General features: G+C 34.9%; 2 protein-coding genes across 3 annotated transcripts in view; both read right to left on the reverse strand.

The window, feature by feature from the left end:
• LOC129754770 (uncharacterized) overlaps positions 1–27,467 on the reverse strand; it is a 601,388-nt gene that overhangs the window by 356,961 nt on the left and 216,960 nt on the right. The gene's annotated exons all lie outside the window — the stretch shown is intronic.
• LOC129752389 (scoloptoxin SSD976-like) lies at positions 17,845–18,415 on the reverse strand. Its single transcript, XM_055748179.1, has 2 exons — positions 18,303–18,415; positions 17,845–18,131 (listed from the first exon to the last, which is right to left on the reverse strand). Exons 1-2 carry the CDS (start codon positions 18,413–18,415, stop codon positions 17,846–17,848), a joined length of 399 nt encoding a protein of 132 aa, XP_055604154.1. The 3' UTR covers position 17,845.

Below are 27,467 nucleotides of genomic sequence, written 5' to 3' on the forward strand. Positions count from 1 at the left end.
ATGTGAAAAAACCAGGGCAAAATCCGGGCATTTTTCAATGAAATCCCGATAAAACCGGACAATCTGGCAACCTTATTCATACCTGTATTGAACGATAAATCAAACCATATGTTTAGGATTTTTGGGCACCATCATCTCTGGTCATTGACCTTGGATATAGCGCCTATACTTGCTCTTGAAAATAATTACTGGAAGGACAGAAAAAAATAAGTACCACCACAAAATCTTTCGAAATTAATTCTTTCCGAAGGATTTGCTAGAGAAAGTTTTGAACATCGATAGAATCAATTAACAGTTTGTGACTTTTACCACACATTCATGACTGACACAGTAACTCGAACAATTCAAATGTGTCGTCGTAGCAACGAATCATACCGAAGAGAAAAAATTCATATTATTCAAAAACTAACCTCTGATTAACCTTAAGCAAAGAAAACTTTTGTTAAAGTTTAAATCTTTAACACGATTTTTAAAACGAGCATATGAACAAACTGTCCGGTTCCAAGGTGCAACATAATTTGGAGAATGCTTTTATTTGAACTACGATTTGATGAAAAATCTTATGCTCATCTCGCTTCGCTTCCAGCCATTTGATTTAAAATCATAATAGTAATTTCAACACATCATTATAAATTAATTCCGAAAATGTTTCCGTAATTGTACTTCTTTGGATGAAAAAGTAAGTTGAAATAGAAAAAAAAACTGCGGGGAAAAACGCGGGGGATCACCTCACGTCTCTTTATAAATCAATTGAAGGTATCTAAGAATTTTCCAATTTTGAGAATTCTCAGAACAGAAAACTTCCGTATTGGAGCATCAGTTCAGAATAAATGAATTAGAAGGATCATGAAACGAACTCTTAAATTGTTAAAGTAGAAAGTGTGTTGGACGAAGAATGATTTGTAGATCAGTTTCAAAACTCTCCGACTTTTGAGAAGAGGGGCGCCCATACGACCCAAACTTAATATATAACACAACTCAAACAATCCACAAATAATTTTCCTTAAATTTGTCATGCATGATAAGACGAAAGAAGTTGATTTATTTTACAGCATGACTCTTGTCTCTTTTGAAACGGGAGGCTCAAATACAATTTTAAAGAAAAAAAAAGTAGACATGCAAGTTTTAACATAAGAACAGAATTTTTTGAAATACTAAAACAAGGTTCTTCTATAACAATTCATTAAAGGTAATTGGGAATAACGCGAACAAACTTCGACAAAGGATATTTGAGTCATCATCGAATGTTTCCTTAGCGATGAGCACATCAGTATTCCTTTTACTTTGCAATCAATTAGTATGTTCTTTTTAAGAAGTTCACCCGAATTTCTTGGTTTTTACTTATGACACACCTCAACCGTAAATTGAAATCCCCCTGCAATTGAATCACCAAAAACCGCATTACATTCGAACGGAACTGAAATCATCGCCACTTCCGAAAGAAACGAATTACCGATAAGTATTTTCGCTGAAGACAGGAAAACCATCATGCAGCACCAAAAGTGTGACTTCAAATTGCACCGAAGCGATGATGACATACGTAAGTAGAAGTAGACCCCACCATTTGACATAAGCGCCTCAGCCATACTGGAAACGGAAAAAAAAAACGGAGAGCCTAATCAAAATAACAGCTGTTATCAATCGGGTGTATGTTTTTCAACGGAAGACAACAGCACTTCCTCGATGAAGATGCGAACTCAACGCTTGACTCAGCAGCTCCCGGTCGATCGATTCGCCAGCAGGTTATTTTTGGAGGATGAACGAATTCAATATTGTGCCCACCCGGTGCTAGGGACATTGGGACACAGACATGGCTTCGTTTTCTACGTGATCGGAATCATCAATTTGAGGGTAATTGTTGTTTTTTTGCTTTCATCAATGAATGTATCCGTGTGGACTTTCGATGCCACCTTTGACGATTGTCCTCTCGCAATTCCGAGAATGAAATGTGCTCTGCCACAAGGTTCTCCCTCGGTATGAATATTTCAGTTGCATTAATTTTAATCTTCTTTGTGGAGCTCCAATTGACAGCCTAACGTGTCTCAATAAATGCCTTCAATGTTGCCTCTTGATGCCCCTTGCGAATGATTGAATCTACTTCGATCCATGTTATTACGCAGGCTTAATCTGGACGGGCTGATGTGGGGTACAATAAGATTTAGCGAGAGTATTAGTGCAACCTGAGTGATTGAAATTTAAATATAAACTGGTTCTGCGTAAGCCTATGGATAATGTTAAAACTTTGTTCTCTGAAATCTATATTTACAGATGTTTCTACCTTTCAACGTACGTTTTTTTACTTCCCATGGCTTCTTTCTATTGATAAGTGATAGATCTCGCAGAAAAAAACGGAATGTGAAAGAGGATAATTTTTTTTATGTATGGCAACCGTAAAAAAATGCAGCATTTTAATTGAACAAAAGTTTTTGGGCAGTTTGATTGGTTCATTCGGCAACAATTTCTTAAGCGTCTTTGAAACAAATGTTTTATTTAAGGGATGTTTATTTTTGGAAATCTCCAGATTTTCTAGCGTAATTTGACCAATAGATAAGGAGTAAATTCGAAAAAAAATGCAACACTTTGTTTAGTGAATAACTTTTGAATGCAAATTGAATGAAAATTGATGAAATTTTTAGTGAAACTACTTAGTAACGTAATGTGTACGTGTATAAAATTAGGTGACAATCTGTCAGGTGGTTTTTGAGCTAGCGTCCAATTACTGAAGTTCATTGACAAAAATTTTTGGGCAGGATCCAAAAAAAAAGTCCCAGTGGGAGATCAAAAAACAGCTGAAAATCAGCTATTCGACCAAAGTTCACATAGTAAATCGTTGAGAAAATCCTGGAGGACGCGGAGGAATGTGCGAGAGGAATGTGAGAGGTTTTTTCAAGCAAAATCTTAAAATATGAACAGAGGAAATGTTAAAAGTCCAATATTTCTGACTGGTTAGAAAAGCTGACTTATAAATAGGCCTGGCTTCATTTCTGCAAGGTAGAAAAGCTGCCCACCGGAAAAATAAACAAAATACGGTGGTCAAATCATGCGCAACATATTTGGGCTGCTTGTGGGGAGATATTTTGGAAAAAATGGAAATGGACAGCAAAACGAACTCTTTAGCTGTCACCAGGCAGGTTGCCAACCAGAAACTTTCCGTTGGCAAGTCTCGTCTGTATTTCTCGGAGATGAAAAATGAAAAAATCAAATTCTAGTACTTGAGGAGGCTAACGATCTGTAGAAACTGCAAATTTCTCAGTCTTTCATATCGATTGACACGATGAACGGCTATTATACAATGAAGACTGTCTCAAAATGCGACTGTTTTCTCTGCAAAGAACTTTACAAAGGAATCACAAAGTTTATACTCTGTTTAAGTTTGATCTGGAATTGTATCATTACGCAAAAACGGTGGTGGAGTGATAAAAAGCCAAATATGTTGTTGAAATAAATGTCTTAAATCGATGTGAACTTTCCTGATGATCGCAAGTAATTTTAACTTCTGTGAAAAAAGCTATGAATCTTTTCCTTTTTCTTTTTCCCACTTGTCAAAAAGAAATTTATAGGGAAAATTATTCCAAATTGAATTTTAGATGTTTTTTTAAAAGTAATTTTCAAATCGTTGTGCAATTTTCATAAAATCTTTAAATGAAAAAAAAACCTTTTTATAACACCCTTTAAATGATTGTAATGATATCATTTCAAATATGAGGCCCTTGGAGTCGAAGAGGTTTAAGTGCATAAAAAATTATTTCGCGAAAACACGCTTTAGAGTTTTTGTGTTTGATCATGTGCCATATATTTTTAAAAAAATCTATTTTGCTCTCGAACATAAAAGTATGTGTATAAAATTCGAAAAGTCTGAAAAAATCATTGAAAATATGGAGAATCTTTTAACATCATTAACTCAAAATCGATTATGTTGTCACATGCCCGTAGGAACGGGGGGGGGGGGGGTTTTGGGGGTTAAACCCCCCCATGAGGATCCAAAAAAGCATGCGAAGTATTCTACTCTTCACTCCAAATTTTAAATTCAGAACCAAATTATAATAATAGAGTAAGGTGAATCAAGACTATCAATCTCAAATAAAAACTAATGCCAAGACCTCAAAAATCCATACCACTTTTTCAAAATTTTCTCACTCCTTCATATATATTCAGGTCTGAATATTAAATTATAAATTAAATTAAACCCATTTTGTAGGTTCTGATTCCATAATTCCCATAACCAAAATTGTATTCCTATTTTCGTATTTCGGATTCTGTATCCAGTTTAGAATTATGGATTTTCAGTTTGATAATCATAAGAAGTTAGAAATAAAAGCTGCTTTGAAATTCTGGTTCAAATTGGTTTTGCATTTCACAACAAATTTGAATCATATGCATTTTCACTATTTTGATAATAGTTTTCCGAATATGAAAAAAGAGAAATATTTAAATTCAAAGTTCTTAAACTTGATTCATACATAAAATTCAAACATTTAAAGCTTCAAAATGGCAATCCAAAATTAAAAAATCAGATTCAGATCATTGCAAATTAATATTTTAATGCTGATTCACAAAACATATTAAAAATAAATAATTTAATTTCAGAAATCGTATGGAAATTCGGATACAGATTCAAATTTTGCAATTTTTTAATTCAGGTTCAGAATTCAGATTCGGAATGCAGGTTCAAAATTCAGAATAAAAACTAGTTGGTAAATAAATTTTACATTCAACATAAATTGTTGAGGAATTCCATAGATCATGAATTTATCACATGGCGGACTAAATACGAGATATCTCGTTTTTTCACTTGCAAAAGTGTGCTTTTTCACTTTTAAGTATAGCTCAAATGGACTGAATTTAATTGCAAATTATTGTTTTTTGAAAAAACTGAAAACAAGATTTGCCGTAACTTAAAAATGCTAAATTTGAAAAATTTAATCCAGCGGTTTTTGAGATATAGAATGCTGAATTTCGTTGTTTCTCGTCATAGATTTCTTCGCGTTACTTAATGTGTTAAGATTGCTAGTCAATTCAATTTCGAGATTTCAAATTTTCAATCAAAATTAGTTTCTAAGCACAGTTCAGCTGAGAATCACAAATAAAAGGTTCAATTTAAGTTATTTGTTTTAACCGAAAAACCCTAATTTTATTTAAAATCATCCACACGATTTTCGATATGGAATTGATTCTTCTTTATGAAAAATATTTGCTGTTAAAAAAACATTCTCACCTTATTAACACATTGAGGACGCCCAAAATACGACATTTTATGTTTCAGAAACCAATAGTCAAAATTTTGCTAATTTTATATATTTGAGTAAGGGTAAGTGTTGTGTTAAATTTAGTAGAATGAGGTTTCATTATTAAATTTACGACCGCCAGCATTGATACGAAAAAACACTTCGATAGATAAAATCAATTTACGAACACACCGTTAGGATCAGGTTTTTCATCAAGCAAATTTGGTCCGAAAATCTAATGATAATTATCTCCTACTTTTTTTTACAAAAATTTTTAATATCAAAGTACTTAAAAATGAATAATCATATAGTCACACACCTAATTTGTTTTTTTTTGTTTTCGTGCAGTATTGGGCAATAAATCATAGATAAAAATAAGTCATTCGTAGTTGTTGCTCAATTTTAATGGTTTACCGCTCGGGGTAAAAATAATTAAAGTAAGAAGTGTGCGTGAAAACGAAAAGACAGCAAAATCAATGAGATTGCGCTAAGTTTGTATATATGGGTGAGATGAAAATAAAGTAATTGAGCACGAAGTATGGTGAATAATGTGCCCGAAAATGAAGATGTGTGGGAAGGTAAACTACACTGAAGAGCAGGTGGTAAGGCCAACGTGAAGCGTGAAGACGTCAATCGCTGGAAAAATAAGAGTGAATAAGGTAGTGGTGATATTCTTTTCTTTGAGTATACCACAGCAAAATGGTAAGATGGTATGAGTATGAGTAAGTTGAGTAGGATGAGAAATATGGTAAGATGTTAAATAACTAAATAAAAGATTCATAACAATTGTTTTGCAAAATATATATGTTAATGATCCATCATCTGAAAACTATCCAGGTATATACACGGATGCCGGAATACCTGTAGTAAATTTATAAAATTAATCATTTTATAAATTTTTGGCTGGTTTCTTAGGTGATGGAAACATTCTTCCAGAAAAAATCAACACATTTAAACGAAACACACATAACATCACAGTTCACACGAAGCCATGGCTACCGGGTATGTTGCACGCTGTCTTGAAAATTCGTCTTGCTAATAAAATACCTAAGGAAGGCAGAGAGGAACATACTTTGGCAAAACTGCGGTGAATCCGTGCACCCATGGTGGATTTACTACATACATACATACATACATAAATCATAGATAAAAATAAGTCACCAAAACCCCCCCCCCCCCCATGAGTCGGTTCTTCCTACGGCCCTGTGTTGTCACTTATACCCCTTTGGCTCTGAGGGCCTCATATCTTAGAAAAGTAGATTTAAAACATCGATCCTGAAATAAGAATATCAGCCAAAATATTATTGTTTGATTGAATGGTGGATGATTAACATATTCAGAATCATGTTTTTTTTTCTGAAAATTTGTTTACTACCAGTAAACTATAATTGATTTCATTAAAATCTGATTCAGTTTTAAAGTTATAAACGCTATACCATCAAAACTAAAAGTGATAGACTAGGCTTTTCAGATTACGCGGATATTTAATACAAAATTTGGAAGAAATCCGACCTATTGCCAAAAACCCAGAATTTACCAGGATTAATTCACTTTCTTCGACAAATTCAAACTAAAAATTGAGTTATATTTTTTTTATTTATGCAAACCTAATTTTTTTGAGCAATGTTAAAAAACAGTTATCATAAGAAGTTTTCTGGAAGCCTAAAAGCGATTTGAAATCTGCTGGTATGTTTTGATGAAATAAAAATAATTTCATAATTTTTTTCCTTGATTTTTGTTGAAAAATTCCTGAATTTAGATCAAATTTGCCTAGCTTTTGCCCAGATTTTAGTGAAAAAAAATTTTGAAATTAAATTCCCGGATTTTTCCGGCTCAGATACGTGTGGAAAAAATTCTGGCAACCTTATGATAGACCAAGTCTGACAAAAGATTCGAGTTTAGAATGCTTATAATTTTCAATCAACCATGGGTACAAAAATGCTGCTTCCTTTCCTTCTAAAAATTAAACTAACACTTATCTTTCACATCTTCATACTTTGTATGATTTACAAACAAATTTACTGAATTATGTAATTCAATAATAAATTTAAAAAAAAAAGTTTGATTTTTTTTCATTTATTTTCTAATTGCTCAATGAAAAGTTCAAAAGATGATTCGAAGCAGCAAAATTCAAGCTTAACTTTATAGTGCAATGTAACGAAATCAGTATTTGCTCTGTGTTTTCAATATTAGCTACAAAACTTGAAATTTCTTGTTTTTAGCAGTTTTCTATTGATTATTCAATAAAATAAATTTCTTAACCTATACTAAGCTTTCAATGATAAATTGAACATGTTGTATCATGAATTTGTAAATTTAGCTTTGTGAAGTTAAAAAATGATATATTTTAGCCTTTTATTTCGAAAACTGAAAGAATTTGAAAATGAATGAATCTCTGATTTTGATCACTGGCACTCTTGACAAAAAATTACATATTCTCTTGTTATATTAACTAAAACTCAAACTTCAACTGTGTTTTGAATCAATTTTCTAAAGTTCAAAAGTTTTTAATTCTGGTTTCATTCAACATTTTTAAACGAATTCATTTTTCGGTACTACGAAAACATTAATTCCAAATTTGTAAATTGAAGCGCTTGAAATTTATTATCATGCAAAATTCTTATTCAGAATAAGGAATATCATTTTGAATAATTTATAAATGACTTACCGGAAAACCTTTGATTTGAAACTTGGATTCTAATCAATTTGAATCGTAGCAGTAAAATTTATCACTTTCCCGAGTTCGTGTGGTTATTATAATTAGAAAAGTGGTTTTAGAAATCAATATCCATAACTATTGAGCATTTTGAGTTTGGTTTTTAGTTTTTCCAGCTGAAATTGAATTTCGAAAAGTATTTTGGTTTTCTTCAGTACCAAATTGTAAAAAATATGAATTCAAAATTTATTAAAACACTTGATAATGGTCTCATTTGTATGAATCAGGAAGCAAATTTTTTGGTGACTGTTTTGTAGGTCCGATTTTATTTTTCAAATGCTATCCCAGAGAATACAATACATTTCAAATGTGTTAAATCTCATATCTAAATCATAATTTCAAATCAATTTTTTAGAAACAAAACGTGAATTAAAGATAAAAAAAGAGATTCAAAGTTACTATTAGAGCCAAAGCAGGAATGGTACCAACTATGTATTTCAATTTTATATCTTGAAAATACAAAAAAAACCCTTTCCATGAGATGTTTATTAAAAAGATCCTCATCAAATAGAAAAAATGGTTATCAAATTGTTATTCAAAATGTGACAAAAGTTTCATTCGATGCCTTCAAATCAAAAGGGGTATAAGTGCAAAAATGATCGACTGAAAAAAAAAAAATTCAAAGTAGAGAATATATGTTTAAAACACAGAATAAGTTATCATTGAAAAAAGTCAGATAAAAAATCTAAATGAGTTTAGTACCTTAAACAAAAATCCTGAGTTCTCAAAATTCCAAAAACCATGAAACTGAACTTCAGTAACTGAAGAAACAGCACAAGACTTGAAAATTTCAATGAATTGAATCTGGAGAAAGATAAGATTAAAAACATTGAAATATTCATGTTAAGAGAATCACTCAATAATATCAGCAACTCAACTATGAGATCGTTTTTATTATATTTTTTATTTGAGAATAATCATTTGGAAAATGATATGCTTAATTCAGGATATTTATTTCAGAAGACGATAAAATTTTTGTTAAATCAGTTGAAAATGTTTCAATACGAATTTCAAGTCTTAGACAGAAATTGGAATGAAAATTCAATAAAGCAATTCTGTACTGTCGATTGGTCTAATTTAAGCAACTACAGTTTTTTTTAAATTTCATTTTTTATAATAGGAAAGGAAAAGAGTTTAGAATTTATAAACTAACGGACATTTCAATAATAATGATTGAAAACTTATATTGATACCCGGGGTTAACCCGGAGACTATCCGGATAAAATTCTGAAATGTTTATCATCAAGCTTTTCTGTTCCTTTTAGCGTTGTGAGCCAGTTTTGGTGAAATAAGCTGCTATTGTAGTGCAGTAACCATCACTTGGAAAGTTAACGTAATTATTAACATTATTAGTGTAAAATGTGAAGATGTTTTTTTTTATTTTACCTGTTCTGTGCAGAATATTCTGACTCACATGTTTCGATGAAAAAAAAAAAAAATGAAAGTTTGAGGTTGTTTTGCCTATTTTTCTTAATTTTTTTTTGTCATTTTTTTCAGATTCGGTATACATTTTTTTTCAGTTTGTGGGTTGAAAATTTTGAAATTCAATACCACGATTTTGATTTTCTCAGCCCGCAAAATGCGGGAGAACTTCTACACTACTTACTCTTAACTTAACTTATGTAAGGGAAAACTTCTCTACCTTTAGGTGTTATATTTCAAGTATTCATTCCGTTTTCTAATTTTGATTTCTTTTCATTGTTGACATTGAAGAAGTATGATTAAAGTAATGTCAAAACTTTTTTTTCCTCGGGGGGCCTCCCTGAGAAATGCAATACATTAAATTACTTATATTTTATTTATTTATTTATTTATTCATTTATTTATTTATTTATTTATTTATTTATTTATTTATTTATTTATTTATTTATTTATTTATTTATTTATTTATTTATTTATTTATTTATTTATTTATTTATTTATTTATTTATTTATTTATTTATTTATTTATTTATTTATTTATTTATTTATTTATTTATTTATTTATTTATTTATTTATTTATTTATTTATTTATTTATTTATTTATTTATTTATTTATTTATTTATTAATTAATTAATTTATTTATTTACTAGCTGATCCCGTACGAACTTCGTTTCGCTTTAAATCATTGGTTCGTCAAAATGAGTTTAGAAAATGAATTCGAAACATTCTTTCGACAATTTTGGGGAAAAAATTCAACAGTGTTTAAAGTCGCTACTATTACTATTACTTGAAATTCAAATTAAACAGTTGATTAGCTTTTTATTAAAATTTATGTGAGAGTGTTTTCTTCTCCATCGATTGCAAAATCTAGACATTATGGCAGAAACATGTACTATTTGTTTATGTGCACGACTCTTTTGCTTGACCTTCACACCTAAATTGGTATCAATTAACTGCTTCCAACAAAATTATTGCACAAAACACTGAACATTCGATGAAACCCTCTTTTTCTGTCCCATGGCCCGAAATTCGATAATTGAAACCAATTTTACGTTCCTCAAAACTCCCTTTTGCCATATTTTCTTTTCAATTTATATGTAAAATAACATCAGGAACTTGAAAACAGTGAACAGTGAATATAGACGCCCCTTTCGCCGACCCTTGACACGGAACATGCTACCTGGAGTCAATTGCTCATAGTTTATAATCATCATCTGAACATTTTCATCTCAATCCGATGCATGATCACGACAATATCACGAAAACAGTGAGCAACAAACATGGACGGCCTTTTTTGACCACGATTCAAAACTTGACACCTGAAATCAATTATCTTTTCTGTTAACCTCCCATGTGACAATTTTCATTACAATTCTATGCTCAATCAAGAGAATATCGTAAAATCAGTGAACAGATAATAACCCCTTTTGCCGACCCCTGAGTCAAGATTTGAAACCTGAAAGCAAAAGAACGTCCCTCAAAACTCCTATGCGGAAATTTTCATCTCAATCCAATGTAGAATAACGTCAAAATCACAAAAACATTAATCAGTGGATATGGACGACCCCTTTTGCCGACCCCTAACCCTAAATTTGATAATTGTAATCGATTGCTCGTCTCTCAAAACACTCGTGTGCAAGTTTTCATCACAATCCGATGTATAATAACGCCAATACTGCAAAAACATTAATCAGTGGATATGGACGACCCCTTTGGCCGACCCCTGACCCTAAATTTTATAACTGTAACTGATTGTTCGTCTCTCAAAACACTCATGTGCAAATTTTCATCACAATCCGATGTAAAATAAAGCCAATATCGCAAAAACATTAATCAGTGGATATGGACGACCCCTTTTACCGACCCCTAACCCTAAATTTGATAACTGTAATCGATTGCTCGTCTCTTAAAACACTTATGTGCAAATTTTCATCACAATCCGATGTATAATAACGCCAATATCGCAAAAACATTAATTAGTGGATATGGACGACCCCTTTGGCCGACCCCTAACCCTAAATTTTATAACTGTAACTGATTGTTCGTCTCTCAAAACACTCATGTGCAAATTTTCATCACAATCCGATGTAAAATAAAGCCAATATCGCAAAAACATTAATCAGTGGATATGGACGACCCCTTTTGCCGACCCCTAACCCTAAATTTGATAACTGTAATCGATTGCTCGTCCCTCAAAACACTCATGTGCAAATTTTCATCTCGATCCGATGGAAAATAACGTCAATAACGTGAAAACAATATTTGTCTTGTATGGACGACCCCCTTCAGAAGGGGTTGTCCAAAAATCTAAAAACATTTTTCATCATTCCTGGTCCTAATGAGCATCCATGCCAAATTTCAGATCTCTAGCTCTTAAGACGGCTGAGTCTATAGAGGACAAACAAACAAACAAACAAACAAACAAACATACAGATAATTGCTTTTTATATATATAGATTTATTTATTTATTTATTTATTTATTTCGCCATACATTGTAGGCTACATCAAGGCCGTGCGAACGGGGGGGGGGGGTTTAGGGGTTTAACCCCCCCATGGAGATTTTTTGCAAGTAAAATTTTCAGTACAAGAAATGAAATTATCGGAAATCACTTGATCCCAAAAGGTGTTCAAAAACGAGTGTTGACAAATATGTCAGAAATTTGGCTCGCCTCCGGCATCATTCTCAAGGCTAAAGACATTTCGTTTTACGGATCTATATGACGTTCAGGAGTTGAAACTAATCAATTGTAGACGTAGATTTCGATTTGCAAATACCTTTTGTATTGAGAAACTCAAATCTCTAAATCACTCGGGTAAAAAATTGGTTTTTACCACGAAGTGTAACCACAGAAAACAGACGTACAAGCTCGAACAAAAAACCGCCAAAAAAGTGTGTAAAATTTCAAATGCTATCACCAAAAAAATACGTTAGAAACTGACTGCAAACAGTGCCATCTTTTGCGCCGTTCAAGAGTTACAAATCAACTTTAAAGTACCCAGTTTTCGAAAAGGTGTAATCGTAGCCAAAAACCAAAATTAGTTCAAAAAGGGTGTTGGGATTTTTACACAAGTTTCGTGGGCTAGCTTGTACGTCTGTACTCTGTGGTGTAACTAAACAAGTTTAACATTTGAAACCAACCAATTGAACTTCAAAATTCATTCATAGAATACTTATTTTACACATTACAAATTGGTAGCCATGTGAAAGGTGTTGAACACGCACGATAGTCAAAATCCTAGTATCGATGACTTTATAACTAACCACTTTGATTGGTAAAAAAGGTAAATGTCATTCCAAATTTTATGCTGATATGAAATATTCCTCAAGAAACCAATTTCAGCCTCAATTGTGTTTATTGTTTCTTATTTCTTTGAATCCTAAACTCCATTTCCCAAAACTTTTTGACATATTACTCAAGGCCTCAAATTTCACATTTTTCCTAGGTGCAAAGAATTTTGGAGATGGTTTTGAATAATTAGGGTGCCCAAATCAAAATATGCAATTAGGTTTTTGTCTTACAGCTTTGTTTTTTTAATCACTTTTGAAAATCATTTAAAAATTTCTTTTTTGATTTTTTTTTGATAAATCTTTGAAACATAAAAAATGAAAAAAAGGCCTCAAATCAGTTATTCACTTTTCTATAGATCGCAACTAATTTTGGTTTCTGCGAAAAGTGCTATAGCAGTCTTCTACTTGTTCATGTTACTCTATTTAAATCACATTTAATTTAAGATATTTTTAAGCGAAAAACAAATGCAGATTGTAACAAATTGGTAAAATTAACAAATATTTTTTTTATTGAAATTTTTCTTACTAGATTCGGACATGCTTGTATGTTAATGATATATTCCAAGTTTATAAAAACTGTTGAATTCAATTTTTTTAGATCATGCATCATAATTGTCATCTTAATTTTTCCTAAATAAACTAAATATAATGAACAAATAAGGAATCAGTTTTTTTTTAATTTCATGCAGATTTGTTAGAGCATCAGTTATCAATGATTGATTTCATTTAAAACTGATTCATTTTTTTACTTATAAACTCCATATCATCGATATAAGAAACGTATATTTTTCAACGTCTTATTTTGTTTGAATATAAAATTCAATTAAAGCTACCGGAATTTATATATTTTTTATTTTAAATTTTCACATAAATTTTCCGATTTTTGTAGTCAAACATTTTTAATTTCTTTAGAAATAATTTAAATTAGTTCCTCATTGTTTTTCATGTCTGAATTGTTGTGCTCTGAAATCATAATAAGCCTTATCATCTATTTATTTTTAAAGAAAAACCTTGTTTTTACCTTTTGTCCTTTCTAGGACCCAGAATTTCAATTGATGGCTATGAAATATTCAGAGCTTAAAATTTTAAACTATAAAACTTGCGCTTGAAAATTTATAAAGGTTTTACTTATTTTTATTACTTTGAATAATCTGTTTTTAATTGTTAATGATTGTTTCATTTATGAAAAGATTCGAAATTATTCGAAGCAGCATCTTTAAAGCTAAACTTTAATGGAAAACAATAATTTAATAAGCATTTGCTTTGTACTTTGAATATTTATAACATAACTTCAAATTTAAATTTTTTATTTTTATAAGTTTCTTATTGATTTTTTAAGAAATCACCCAACCTGTACTTTGGCAATAAAGCTTTTAATGATGAACTGAACATGTTGTTTTATAACTATATGAAGTAATAATTGTAAACTTCAAAAATGAGCTAAACTATTTCAGTCTTTTAGGTTGATAACAGGACAAAATAAAAAATGATAATATCTCTAATTTTGATCACTGGTAATCTTGAAATAAAATTGATATTCTTCTTTGTATCAAATTAAATTTAATCGTCAAGTAGGTAGGTATTCTCTCAAATTCAAAATGGATTTTATTCCTCATCAAGATTTCACAAAAATTGTGATTAAATATTTCATAAAATTTAAAATATTATGGTGGAGTTTTTCAATCAAGCCTTCGATAGAAAATGAAGGAGAGTAATGTTAACTAAGATGATTCATAAACAAAAAATATTATAGTTTTGCTGAACAATTTTTAATCATGATTAATTTCTTATCTTTTCTGAAATTTGTTTTAGAATTCAGATTTAGTTTCTTTTTTAATCTGGGTTAAATTGATAAATTTTATTTCTATTATTCTTATGCCCGAATCTTTTATTCAAAATTTTAAATCGCATTCGTTTTCTGTGTTTTCTGAAATGTTGTTACATTTGTAAACTTGATGGCTTCGTGTTTGTATTTAAGCAAATGTCTAGTTCAGAATAAGGAACATTATTTTCAACAATTTATTGATGATTTGCCGAAGAGAGCAATGATTCAAAACTTTGAAAATCTTGAATTTGAATTTTGAATTTTGAAAACCCCCCTTCATGAGCGGGTCGTTCGCACGGTTTTGGGCTACATATATAATAACTTAAAGCTAGGGATTACAATTTTCAAATAGGCTTAATAATAATGATTTTTCTTTACATTCACAAAGTCAGGTTCTTCGGTGCCTGTTACCGTAAAAACCTTTTTTCGGCCGCTGTTTTGACATAGTAAAGTCTATGTTCTCATAATATTTATTGTAACTATACATTAAACAATTCATTGGACTATATTTTCCATAATCGGTTCGAGTAGAGGTTAGAATGAAAATATTTCTTGTTCTTAAATGGCGGCAAGGACAATAAAAGTTTAATTGACTGAACGCGCTGATTAATTATGTCGTTTACGAAACAGATTGTAGCAGACTCTCTCCTTACACTTAATGTTTCTATGTTTATAAGCCGGCAACGTGATTCATAGCTAGGTAATTGGCTCTGAGACCATCCTGAATTTCGTAGAGCGAATAGAACAATTTTTTTCTGGACTGATTCCAAACGGCTTTTATGTGAAATTTGAAACGCTACAATACTCAAGAATGGATCTAACATAAGCTATGTACAATGTTTTTATTGTGTATGGGTCTTTGAAATTATAACTAAATCTATATATATAAAAATGAATGTTTGTCTGTCTGTCTGTTCCCTATAGACTCGGAAACTACTGAACCGATCATCATCAAAATTCGCATCTGAGGGTTTTTGAGGCCGGGGATGGTTTCTGTAATAGTCAAAACTCCATCCGACTTAAGGAAGGAGAGGCTTCCATACAAAATTTGTAGTTTTTCGAAACAAATTAAAGTCATGACATCCATTTTCTTGAGATTTTTTTTCCTTTGGGCGGTCTGTTTTTCGTCTCTATGGTAGAGGCGTCGCGAGCCAACGACGCCAAAAGAAAGTAACCCAGGCATAGCATACTGATCAGTAGGAATATTTTGGCGCGTATTTCTCAACCAAGCATATTTTCTTTGAGGGGTTTGTTTTTCGTCTCCATGGGCAAACAAACGTCGTCGCAAGAGGATAGTAACCAAAGCACACTGTTCATTGATTGCTGGAAAATTTAACAATCAGGCGCCTGTTTCTTAACCAAGTACCTATGGGGGCGATATGCAACCTAGATGTGTTTTTTTCTTGCTTATTTGATTTGTACACAGCACGTGGTAATGAATTACGCCTAGATGTGACACGGATTGGTATTTTATCAATCGAATCAAAACCAATTGAAAGATTTGCAAAAATACTTCCATATTTAGTTCGTGTTATTGTAGGTAGCATTCGACTTTTCATTCAAGGAACATTAGAACATGTTTAAACGTCCAACTTTTTCCGTTAAAAAAAATTAAAAATTATGTTTTCTTCTAGAAATTGTTACTTCAGCCCAAATAAACAACTGAAACGAATTTAGAAATGAAAATGGGAGCTTTTTATTTTAAATAATTCTGAAAAAACCATCGTTCTTTTTGCTTACATACCAATTCAAGTACGTACTTAACATAAAAAGTGTTTTTGTGTTACATGGCTGCATAAAAGAGACTTTTGATCCGCTTCGTTTTTGAAAAGCGAGACTTTAGAACTGATATTCAACTGGACGCAAAATTTTTAAGAGAAATTTTTAGTTTACCCTTAAAGTGTTAAAAACAATATTCCCTTCTGTCAACTTACACGGTGGGGCAAGGGCAAACGTCGAACTTTTAAGAAATTCATCTTCAAAATGATTCAATATGTTGGAAATACCAGAAGGGGTATTTCGAATGTTGAAACTGCAGCGGGTATTTAAAATTCTTAAATGCCTTTGTAAATGAAGGTCATTTGCTTTGAACAGCATTCGTTAAAAGTGGGGTAACAAACATAAATTTATATTGCAGGAATACTGCAGATATATCAGTGAAACTTGATAGAACAAAAAACAGGAATTCGTATTAAATCCATTTTAAAGCCATTACTCTGACGCATCTGTAAATAAGCTTTGCATTGACACTTGCCCCAATATAGGGGACAAATGTAAACTTAGAAATTTGTTTTTGCCTACATTTTTGAATATTTGACTTTCAAAGAGAAAATAAAAAAAAAACGCTGAGAACTTATTTAGTGATGCAACTGATATTCTTTTTAAATGTTTATATGTTTACCGTAGTAAATTTATTTAAAAAAAAAAAAAAGAAATTTGCACTGTATTTAATACATAACTAATTAAATATATTTTTCATTACCATGATAAGTGCTGTTTGGGTATCGAGCCGGTTAAATTTGCCTACCATCTTCAAGCAGTGGGGGACAAAATTGAAAAAAATGGGAGAGCTCCCATGTAAATTTAAGATAAAGAGCTTTTCAAAGCAGGGACCATATGTCAAAAAGTTTTTTTAGGTACAGAGTACAAATTTCAGATCTTGAAAAACGAGTTTAGAGACTGAAAATAATATATACCATCGTTGAATTGCAATTCAGAACTGCAGCTGCAGCTCCCATTTCAAAGTTGTTGGTTCTGAAGTATGATGAGGTTTGATTTAAAAAAATGCTCTCTAAAATCTAAATTTGAATAAATTTTTACAAATTACATTTATTTCCGGAAGGTGTAGCAAAGCACAACGGGTCAGCTAGTCGTTTTATAAATGCTAACATACTCTTCGATTTCTGATTTATTGAGTTATAGTGATCTACAAAGGAAAGTTTTGAGTCCAATATAACTCCAAGGTCTCTAAACTTGTTGACTCTCTCGACAGGATCATCTCTCAATTTGACAATTTCATATGACTGACATTTTCTTCTGGTAAATACAATATTTGAACATTTTGCCACGTTCAATTTGAGCATTTTAATTTTTATTTACAAAAGAAATTAACGGTTCGGTTCGAACTCAAAAAATTAAATATTTAGAAATCAGAATCATTTTTTATGTCGTAAAAATGAACTCAACTTTCAATTTTTTGAAACATCCGGCGCAAACTTACCAGATAATAAAACACAATCCCCATATATTTGATTTGTTTCGACAAGCTTTATAATTTTTCGAGGTTCCTTCGAATGAAAAAAGGATAGTGATAAAAAATTAAAACCAAACATATCGTGGATTGTTCGAACTTTTTCACTGCCGATTTATTCTTTAACACTTGATTGGTCTGCAACGCCACACAATCCCGTATAGGTGGATGTGGATTCGCACTTTGTGGCTGGCTTATCACTTTTGATATAGGATGCCTCCTTGTAATAGTTGGTGTACGAGTAGTTGCACACAAAGTAATAGTTTTGGCAGGGTACTCCCTCTTTTACGTTGCTAGGTATGAAAGGCAGATCATCCGGATCCACCTCGTAGCGAGCAAAGCAGCACCCAATTTGGGTCACCTTGTCGTTGACGAACACCGTAAAGTGGCCAATCTGTGGACTGATAAAAAATCATTACTTTTTCAAGGAACGTTAGCTACTGTGTCTAGAGTTTTTGTCATGTAATGGTATAAGCTCAAAAATGAATGGAACACTTTTAAAACAGTTGCCTATACCTGTTCCGCAGGGCGTAAATCTTTCAACCTGATCTAAGGGCTAAACATATATTTACCCTTTGTAGTTCATGGGATATGAATCGGTGTAATTCGGTGATGTCACTTTGTACTCGTTGAACCAAACATCGATGATGCTTTGGACGATATCCAGCGGAGTCGGCTGTGTCATTCACTTCGTTTTGAAAGATGCTGAAGTCTTCTTCGCTATTTACTTTCATATAAAGCTTCATATCATCAGCATAAATTAGCACATTTGATTGCTTGAGAAGACAAGTTAAATCATTTACGTATAAAATAAATAACAGGGGGCCAAGATGGGAGCCTTGAGGCACACCAGAAGTAACGAAGATACTTTTTGAAAGTGAACTATTAAATCTAACAACTTGTGAGCGGTTCGCAAAATAGGACCTTATCCATTTCAGTAGGTGTGAACTGAATCCTTATTTATTTAATTTAAAAATTAACATGGGGATGTCAATTCTGTCAAAAGCTTAACTGAAGTCCTTTTATAAAGCCTGTACAGAATTACCGCGATCCATACAGCTAATATTATAGGTAACAAACTCGAGTAAATTAGTGGCTGTAGATCTTCCTTTAATAAATCCATGTTGCTTTTCAGTAATGAGAGTTTTAATTTGGTTATATATTTTAAGCTTATTCTTCCAATTTTTTTAAATTTAGAATCAAAACCAAAGAATAGACAAAAGTTCTGTTAAAAAAGAAGTTTAAGAAAAATAAGGATTTTTTTGATTCAATCAACCTAGTTTTCGTTGCTTGTGTGTCTTAAAAAATCTAATTATGATGCTTTCGGAAGAAAATGTTAGAAAAAGGATTGAAACAAGCGATAATTACTCTAAGGCGACCGTCAAATCCTTTCTTGTGAGTTAATAAGTGGTCGTCAGATATCGGTTAAACATAAGCCGTTTATCTTAAACAGTCAAAAGATGTGAAAAAAATCCACAACCTCGTCAAACTAGCCACTGATGATTCTGGAACTAGATAATGATTCTTCAAAGTACGAAACCGGTCTTAAATGAATCATTAAAGACAGTTGGACAATTTGGTGGTCAAGTAATTCCCAATCATTGGAGTTCCCTCCCCTGGAGATTGACTCATTTACTTAGCAAACACTTCACATCGAAGGACATGCATGTACCTACTAAACCTTGCAAATGACACGTTGTTGTAGAAATTTGCATTATTCAAGATAACTCCAGCAAAACAAACATGCTCGTGCCCCGGTGATGTGATTCCTCAAAGGCGACGACGACGACGACGACGACGAACCGGTTGAGTAATTTACATTTCACTTGAACCGGGTGAATTTCTGCGGTAGTTTTTTTATTCATGCTCCTACTTTTTCTTGTTCGCCGATTTCCTTCAACAAGCTCACGACGACATGGTCAAACAGCATCAGCAGCAGCATAATATTTAAGGTGGCAACGCTCTGCTCTGCGAGAAATGAAACAACTCTTCAAGCGATATCATTATCCGGCCGACCTTAACCCGGTGACCGATTTCAGAGCAAACTCCACACCGAAAGAGCCTTCAGAACCGACTTACTTTCAAGAGTTGTTGCTTCAAAGTAAGAAAAAAAAACAACTCAGGTGGAGCTCTTGAACAGCTTTAGGCAAATGGAAGCCCCAAGAAAACAAAAAAATACAAAATAAATGCGAACAGCAATTTGCCATCACCGGACTAAATGGTTCATCGAGTGATGCTAAACGGTTGTCCCTTTTCGGATTTCGCGAGATTTGGTTTCACACTTTCCGAACGAAGAATGGAGTTGAGTAGGGTCCGGGTGATGACAGAATGGGTGGACATCAGACAAGACACGGTCCAGCAGCCTTCATTGGGCAGGCGTTAATCATTTTCAGGCTGCCAGGAGCCTTCAACGGGTGGTTGCAAATTGGTTGCATGGGGGTGCAGTGCAGTTAAGCTAATGGAGAGATCCATATGCGAACTAAGCTACTACTAAGATCGTTCCTTAAAAGGAAGTTTCAAGACTATGGCGACGACGAGACTTTTACGAAAATAGTAGAGCTGTTCCAGTGAATGATTTATTTTTATTGTGTTTCGTTGCTAATAGGAACAAATTTAAAAAATGTGTCAGATTGGATACAAGCTCATATTCGACAGTTTATGAGTTAGAAATATCTTTGAGCATTTACATTTCGAAATTTATACCATAAAACCTGATCAAATAAAGTTTAAAAATTAAATCATTTGAAAATTATGACACGAATGCCAAAAGATTGGTGAAGTGTCACTAAGAATACTTAAAAGAAAAAAAATTAAAGTTCATACCCAAAGAACTTTAATTTTTTTCTTTTAAGTATTCTTAGTGACACTTCACCAATCTTTTGGCATTCGTGTCATAATTTTCAAATGATTTAATTTTTAAACTTTAATAACATTCATATAACTGTTAAGGAACTGTATATCATTAAAGATTCGGATAGCAAGGGTATTCCATAGATTTTCAGTTTGTGAGCTGCTAACATTCTTATGGAAAAGACGAAAGGAGGAGGATTTCTCAAAATCCACGGATAAACTTGTGATATACGAAACTATGGTGACCATCATGATCCATATACATGGCGACCGTGACCACTAGACTGGCCCAAAACAAAAAAAATTCTTATATTCCACGCGCCACCCCCTAAGTTGGTGTCTTTAGATGAAAATATAACTTTCTGAGGGTTTCATGCCATTTGGCAGAAGCCCGAGCTGGCGCAAAGGACTTGAAATTTGTAAGGAGATTTTCGGCAAAATGTATGAAATATCGACATTCTTTCACTCTTTGTGTTCTAAAGTATGTTTCTGGAATGCAAGAATTTCAGGGATTGTAGTTGAAATAATGACAAACAAGTTTGTAAAAGATTGTGACGCGATACGATTGTGATTAGCTATCCGCAGTTGAATGTGTGATTTTTTCGCATTTCTTTGATATATCAAGCTTATTTTCGACTAGAACAAACTTCTTACTCAAGACGAAGCCGAAAAACAAATTATTTTGAATATAATTAGTCATTATCGCAAAACTTACCACGATCAAACAAAAACTTCATTGTTGAATCCTTTCAGGATCTAGTTTTAATATACTTGCTTGATTTGAATAATCAATTTCATTGATTACCAATATGTAATATAAACGCCAAAAATTTTGAAGAAAGATCATTTAAACCAAAACTCTTTTTTCTAATCACAAAGCAATGCAGAAGTTCACAGTTTTTCAAACCTATCTTTCAGCTTTTTGCAAAGATATTTGTTATAAAATAAGCTGCAATTTCGCAGAGGACACAAAATTTCTTTCTGTTATTCTCATTGTGTGACAATGCGATCAAGTTAGTACTAATAATCAACCTATACACCGTTCACGATATATCAAAGAAATGAGAAAAAATCACATATTCAATTGCGGATAACTCATCACAGTCAACTCACATCGCGTCACAATCTTCTACCAACTTGTTGAACATTGTTTGATCTACAATTCCTGAAGTTCTGAGTTTTCTAGCATGCTGGAAATATATTTTAGAGCACAAAGAGTGGAAGTATGTCGATTTTTCATACATTTTTCCGAAAAACTCCTTACAAATTTCCAGTACTTTGCGCCAGCTCGTGCTTCTGCCAAATGACCTGAAACTTTCAGAAAGTCTTTTTTCACCTAAATGCACCAATATAGAGGGTTCCGCGTTGAAAAAAATGTTGTAAAAATCATCTTATACAAATTTGGGCCGGTCTAGTGACCACAGCACTGTATTCAACATAAAACTATTTTCCGTTGCAAAGCGCAAAAATGTTAATAAAATTCACTTTGGCATACATTGCACACATTGACATTGAAGTTGACAAAATTAATGGCCATTGTGGCTTTGATTCAAAATCAAAATGCGCTTGCTGAACCAAGTTCGTTTTTTTTAACGGAAGGCCAAATCAAAATAAAAAATCAACAGCAGCAGCCATAAAAATCAGCGCATCCTTAGGCCAAGCAGACTTTTCCTCCAGAAGGTCAAATCAAAACAATCAATTAGCACAAGCTGACTTAAAATCTGCTCTTCCTTAGCCTATCCATCTTTTTCCACCGGAAAGCCAAATCGAAGCAAACAATCAATAGCACCAACCTTGAAAATCTGCGCTTCCCAAGCCAATTCCGTTATGTTTCCACCAAAAGGCCAAATCAAAACAATCAATTAGCAAAAACTGGCATAAAATATGCACTTCCTAAGCCAATCCGTCTTTTTCCATCGGAAGGCCAAATCAAAACAAACCATCGACAGCAGCAGCCTTAAAAATCTGCGCTTCCTAAAACAATTTCGTCTTTTCCGATCGGAAGGCCAAATCAAAACAATCAATTAGAAGAAGCTGACTTCAAATCTGCACTTTCTAAGCCAATCAATCTTTTTCCACCGGAAGGCCAAATTTAAACAAACAATCGACAGTAGCTGGCTTAAAATCTGCGCTTTCTAAGCCAATTCCGTCTTTTTCGGATTCGGATAACAAGTAGGTACATTCATAAGATTTTCAGGTTGTGAGCTTCTAACATCCTATCCTAATGGAAAAGACGAATGGAGGAGAATTTCTCAAAATCCACGAGTAAACTTGTGAAACTGGCGAAATTAAATATCCGAAACCATTGTGACCGTCATGATCCACTTTGATCAAAAATCAAAATGCGCTTCCTGAGCCAATTCCGTTTTTTTCAACGGGAGGCCAAATCAAAACAAACAATCAGCAACAGCAGCTTTTAAAATCAGCGCATCCTAAGGCCAATCCGTCTTTTCCACCGGAAGGCCAAATCAAAACAATCAATCAGCAGAAAGTGGCACAAAATTTGTGATTCCTTAGCCAATCCGGCTTTTTCCACCAGAAGGTCAAATCAAAACAATCAATTAGCAGAAGCTGACTTTAATTAAGCACTTTCTAAGCAAATCCGTCCGTCCACCGGAAGGCCAAATCGAATCAAACATTCAATAGCTGCAGCCTTAATAATCTGCGCTTCCCAAGCCAATTCCGTCTTTTTCCACCGGGAGGCCAAATTAAAACAATCAATTATCAAAAACTGCACTTCCTAAGCCAATCCGTCTTTTTCCACCGGAAGGCCAAATCAAATCAAACCATCGACAGTAGCAGCCTTAAAAATCTGCGCTTTCTAAGCCAATTCCGTCTTTTCCATCGGAAGGTCAAATCGAAACAAACAATCAATAGCTTCAGCCTTAAAAATCTGCGCTTCCCAAGCCAATGCCGTCTTTTTCCACCGGGAGGCCAAATCAAAACAGTCAATTAGCAGAAACTGGCATAAAATTTGCGCTTCTTAAGCCAATTTGTCTTTTTTCCACCGGAAGCTCAAATTAAAACATAAAATCAGTAGCAGGCTTTGTAAACTGCGCTTTCTAAGCCAATTTTGTCTTTTTCCTGAGCTCCCTGTACCAACCCGACTTCCGTCCGAATCAGAATCAAATTTTTCGTAGCAGCAGCCTTGACAATCTGCGCTCTCTGTGCTTATTCTACCAACTACGCCGCTGTCGTGATTTTACGATTCTTTCGAATCTCAATCCTGAAATTCACTCAGACAGGTTTTTTTTTCCTGTCATGAATAGATCAGTGACTGCTTTGTCTAGTGACTTTTAATAACAGAAAACAAAAGTGTTGTAGCTGAATATTGTATGAAAACATATGGGAGTTAGAGTTACGGAACAAGGTTTCCAAAATGTCTGTCTGTCTGTCTGTCTGTCTGTCTGTCTGTCTGTCTGTCTGTCTGTCTGTCTGTCTGTCTGTCTGTCTGTCTGTCTGTCTGTCTGTCTGTCTGTCTGTCTGTCTGTCTGTCTGTCTGTCTGTCTGTCTGTCTGTCTGTCTGTCTGTCTGTCTGTCTGTCTGTCTGTCTGTCTGTCTGTCTGTCTGTCTGTCTGTCTGTCTGTCTGTCTGTCTGTCTGTCTGTCTGTCTGTCTGGCTGTCTGTCTGTCTGTCTGTCTGTCTGTCTGTCTGTCTGTCTGTCTGTCTGTCTGTCTGTCTGTCTGTCTGTCTGTCTGTCTGTCTGTCTGTCTGTCTGTCTGTCTGTCTGTCTGTCTGTCTGTCTGTCTGTCTGTCTGTCTGTCTGTCTGTCTGTCTGTCTGTCTGTCTGTCTGTCTGTCTGTCTGTCTGTCTGTCTGTCTGTCTGTCTGTCTGTCTGTCTGTCTGTCTGTCTGTCTGTCTGTCTGTCTGTCTGTCTGTCTGTCTGTCTGTCTGTCTGTCTGTCTGTCTGTCTGTCTGTCTGTCTGTCTGTCTGTCTGTCTGTCTGTCTGTCTGTCTGTCTGTCTGTCTGTCTGTCTGTCTGTCTGTCTGTCTGTCTGTCTGTCTGTCTGTCTGTCTGTCTGTCTGTCTGTCTGTCTGTCTGTCTGTCTGTCTGTCTGTCTGTCTGTCTGTCTGTCTGTCTGTCTGTCTGTCTGTCTGTCTGTCTGTCTGTCTGTCTGTCTGTCTGTCTGTCTGTCTGTCTGTCTGTCTGTCTGTCTGTCTGTCTGTCTGTCTGTCTGTCTGTCTGTCTGTCTGTCTGTCTGTCTGTCTGTCTGTCTGTCTGTCTGTCTGTCTGTCTGTCTGTCTGTCTGTCTGTCTGTCTGTCTGTCTGTCTGTCTGTCTGTCTGTCTGTCTGTCTGTCTGTCTGTCTGTCTGTCTGTCTGTCTGTCTGTCTGTCTGTCTGTCTGTCTGTCTGTCTGTCTGTCTGTCTGTCTGTCTGTCTGTCTGTCTGTCTGTCTGTCTGTCTGTCTGTCTGTCTGTCTGTCTGTCTGTCTGTCTGTCTGTCTGTCTGTCTGTCTGTCTGTCTGTCTGTCTGTCTGTCTGTCTGTCTGTCTGTCTGTCTGTCTGTCTGTCTGTCTGTCTGTCTGTCTGTCTGTCTGTCTGTCTGTCTGTCTGTCTGTCTGTCTGTCTGTCTGTCTGTCTGTCTGTCTGTCTGTCTGTCTGTCTGTCTGTCTGTCTGTCTGTCTGTCTGTCTGTCTGTCTGTCTGTCTGTCTGTCTGTCTGTCTGTCTGTCTGTCTGTCTGTCTGTCTGTCTGTCTGTCTGTCTGTCTGTCTGTCTGTCTGTCTGTCTGTCTGTCTGTCTGTCTGTCTGTCTGTCTGTCTGTCTGTCTGTCTGTCTGTCTGTCTGTCTGTCTGTCTGTCTGTCTGTCTGTCTGTCTGTCTGTCTGTCTGTCTGTCTGTCTGTCTGTCTGTCTGTCTGTCTGTCTGTCTGTCTGTCTGTCTGTCTGTCTGTCTGTCTGTCTGTCTGTCTGTCTGTCTGTCTGTCTGTCTGTCTGTCTGTCTGTCTGTCTGTCTGTCTGTCTGTCTGTCTGTCTGTCTGTCTGTCTGTCTGTCTGTCTGTCTGTCTGTCTGTCTGTCTGTCTGTCTGTCTGTCTGTCTGTCTGTCTGTCTGTCTGTCTGTCTGTCTGTCTGTCTGTCTGTCTGTCTGTCTGTCTGTCTGTCTGTCTGTCTGTCTGTCTGTCTGTCTGTCTGTCTGTCTGTCTGTCTGTCTGTCTGTCTGTCTGTCTGTCTGTCTGTCTGTCTGTCTGTCTGTCTGTCTGTCTGTCTGTCTGTCTGTCTGTCTGTCTGTCTGTCTGTCTGTCTGTCTGTCTGTCTGTCTGTCTGTCTGTCTGTCTGTCTGTCTGTCTGTCTGTCTGTCTGTCTGTCTGTCTGTCTGTCTGTCTGTCTGTCTGTCTGTCTGTCTGTCTGTCTGTCTGTCTGTCTGTCTGTCTGTCTGTCTGTCTGTCTGTCTGTCTGTCTGTCTGTCTGTCTGTCTGTCTGTCTGTCTGTCTGTCTGTCTGTCTGTCTGTCTGTCTGTCTGTCTGTCTGTCTGTCTGTCTGTCTGTCTGTCTGTCTGTCTGTCTGTCTGTCTGTCTGTCTGTCTGTCTGTCTGTCTGTCTGTCTGTCTGTCTGTCTGTCTGTCTGTCTGTCTGTCTGTCTGTCTGTCTGTCTGTCTGTCTGTCTGTCTGTCTGTCTGTCTGTCTGTCTGTCTGTCTGTCTGTCTGTCTGTCTGTCTGTCTGTCTGTCTGTCTGTCTGTCTGTCTGTCTGTCTGTCTGTCTGTCTGTCTGTCTGTCTGTCTGTCTGTCTGTCTGTCTGTCTGTCTGTCTGTCTGTCTGTCTGTCTGTCTGTCTGTCTGTCTGTCTGTCTGTCTGTCTGTCTGTCTGTCTGTCTGTCTGTCTGTCTGTCTGTCTGTCTGTCTGTCTGTCTGTCTGTCTGTCTGTCTGTCTGTCTGTCTGTCTGTCTGTCTGTCTGTCTGTCTGTCTGTCTGTCTGTCTGTCTGTCTGTCTGTCTGTCTGTCTGTCTGTCTGTCTGTCTGTCTGTCTGTCTGTCTGTCTGTCTGTCTGTCTGTCTGTCTGTCTGTCTGTCTGTCTGTCTGTCTGTCTGTCTGTCTGTCTGTCTGTCTGTCTGTCTGTCTGTCTGTCTGTCTGTCTGTCTGTCTGTCTGTCTGTCTGTCTGTCTGTCTGTCTGTCTGTCTGTCTGTCTGTCTGTCTGTCTGTCTGTCTGTCTGTCTGTCTGTCTGTCTGTCTGTCTGTCTGTCTGTCTGTCTGTCTGTCTGTCTGTCTGTCTGTCTGTCTGTCTGTCTGTCTGTCTGTCTGTCTGTCTGTCTGTCTGTCTGTCTGTCTGTCTGTCTGTCTGTCTGTCTGTCTGTCTGTCTGTCTGTCTGTCTGTCTGTCTGTCTGTCTGTCTGTCTGTCTGTCTGTCTGTCTGTCTGTCTGTCTGTCTGTCTGTCTGTCTGTCTGTCTGTCTGTCTGTCTGTCTGTCTGTCTGTCTGTCTGTCTGTCTGTCTGTCTGTCTGTCTGTCTGTCTGTCTGTCTGTCGGTACGACTAATGTTTCCATAATTATTTGGAACTCTTTCCTTCTTCCATTGAGTGAAGAAGAGAGATGAAACGGGATCATCATACATTGTGGTTGCATATCTGTAAAATAAATCATACGAAAAAAAAATAAATGTTTCTATGAGCATTCGGGAACTCTTTAGTGGGGGTGGGAGTAGTTAATATGGAAGAGGGTGGCTCTCATATAATAATTTGCATAACTTAAAAACATTTTAGATAAATGGGGTCAAATTTGGCACTGGAAAGTAGATGGAAATAAGAATTTTAGACTCCTCCTTTCCTCCAGTGAGGAGCTAGAAAAGGGAGAGGAGTCCACCTATACTTTTTTTTAATGGCTCGAAAAATGATCGAGAAAATTTTGCATAAAAAGGATTGGGATACGAAATTTTTTTTCTTGGTTTTTAAAAAGGGG

This window comes from Uranotaenia lowii, chromosome 3 (assembly GCF_029784155.1).
Source record: "Uranotaenia lowii strain MFRU-FL chromosome 3, ASM2978415v1, whole genome shotgun sequence".
NCBI classification, from domain to species: domain Eukaryota; kingdom Metazoa; phylum Arthropoda; class Insecta; order Diptera; family Culicidae; genus Uranotaenia; species Uranotaenia lowii.

Coding starts and splice junctions, on each gene's coding strand:
- LOC129752389 (XM_055748179.1), bottom strand. CDS start 18,415: ATGACACAGCCGACTCCGCTGGATATCGTCCAAAGCATCATCGATGTT. Junction 18,132..18,302: donor TATCCCATGAACTACAAAGG/GTAAATATATGT, acceptor ATTTTTTATCAG/TCCACAGATTGGCCACTTTA.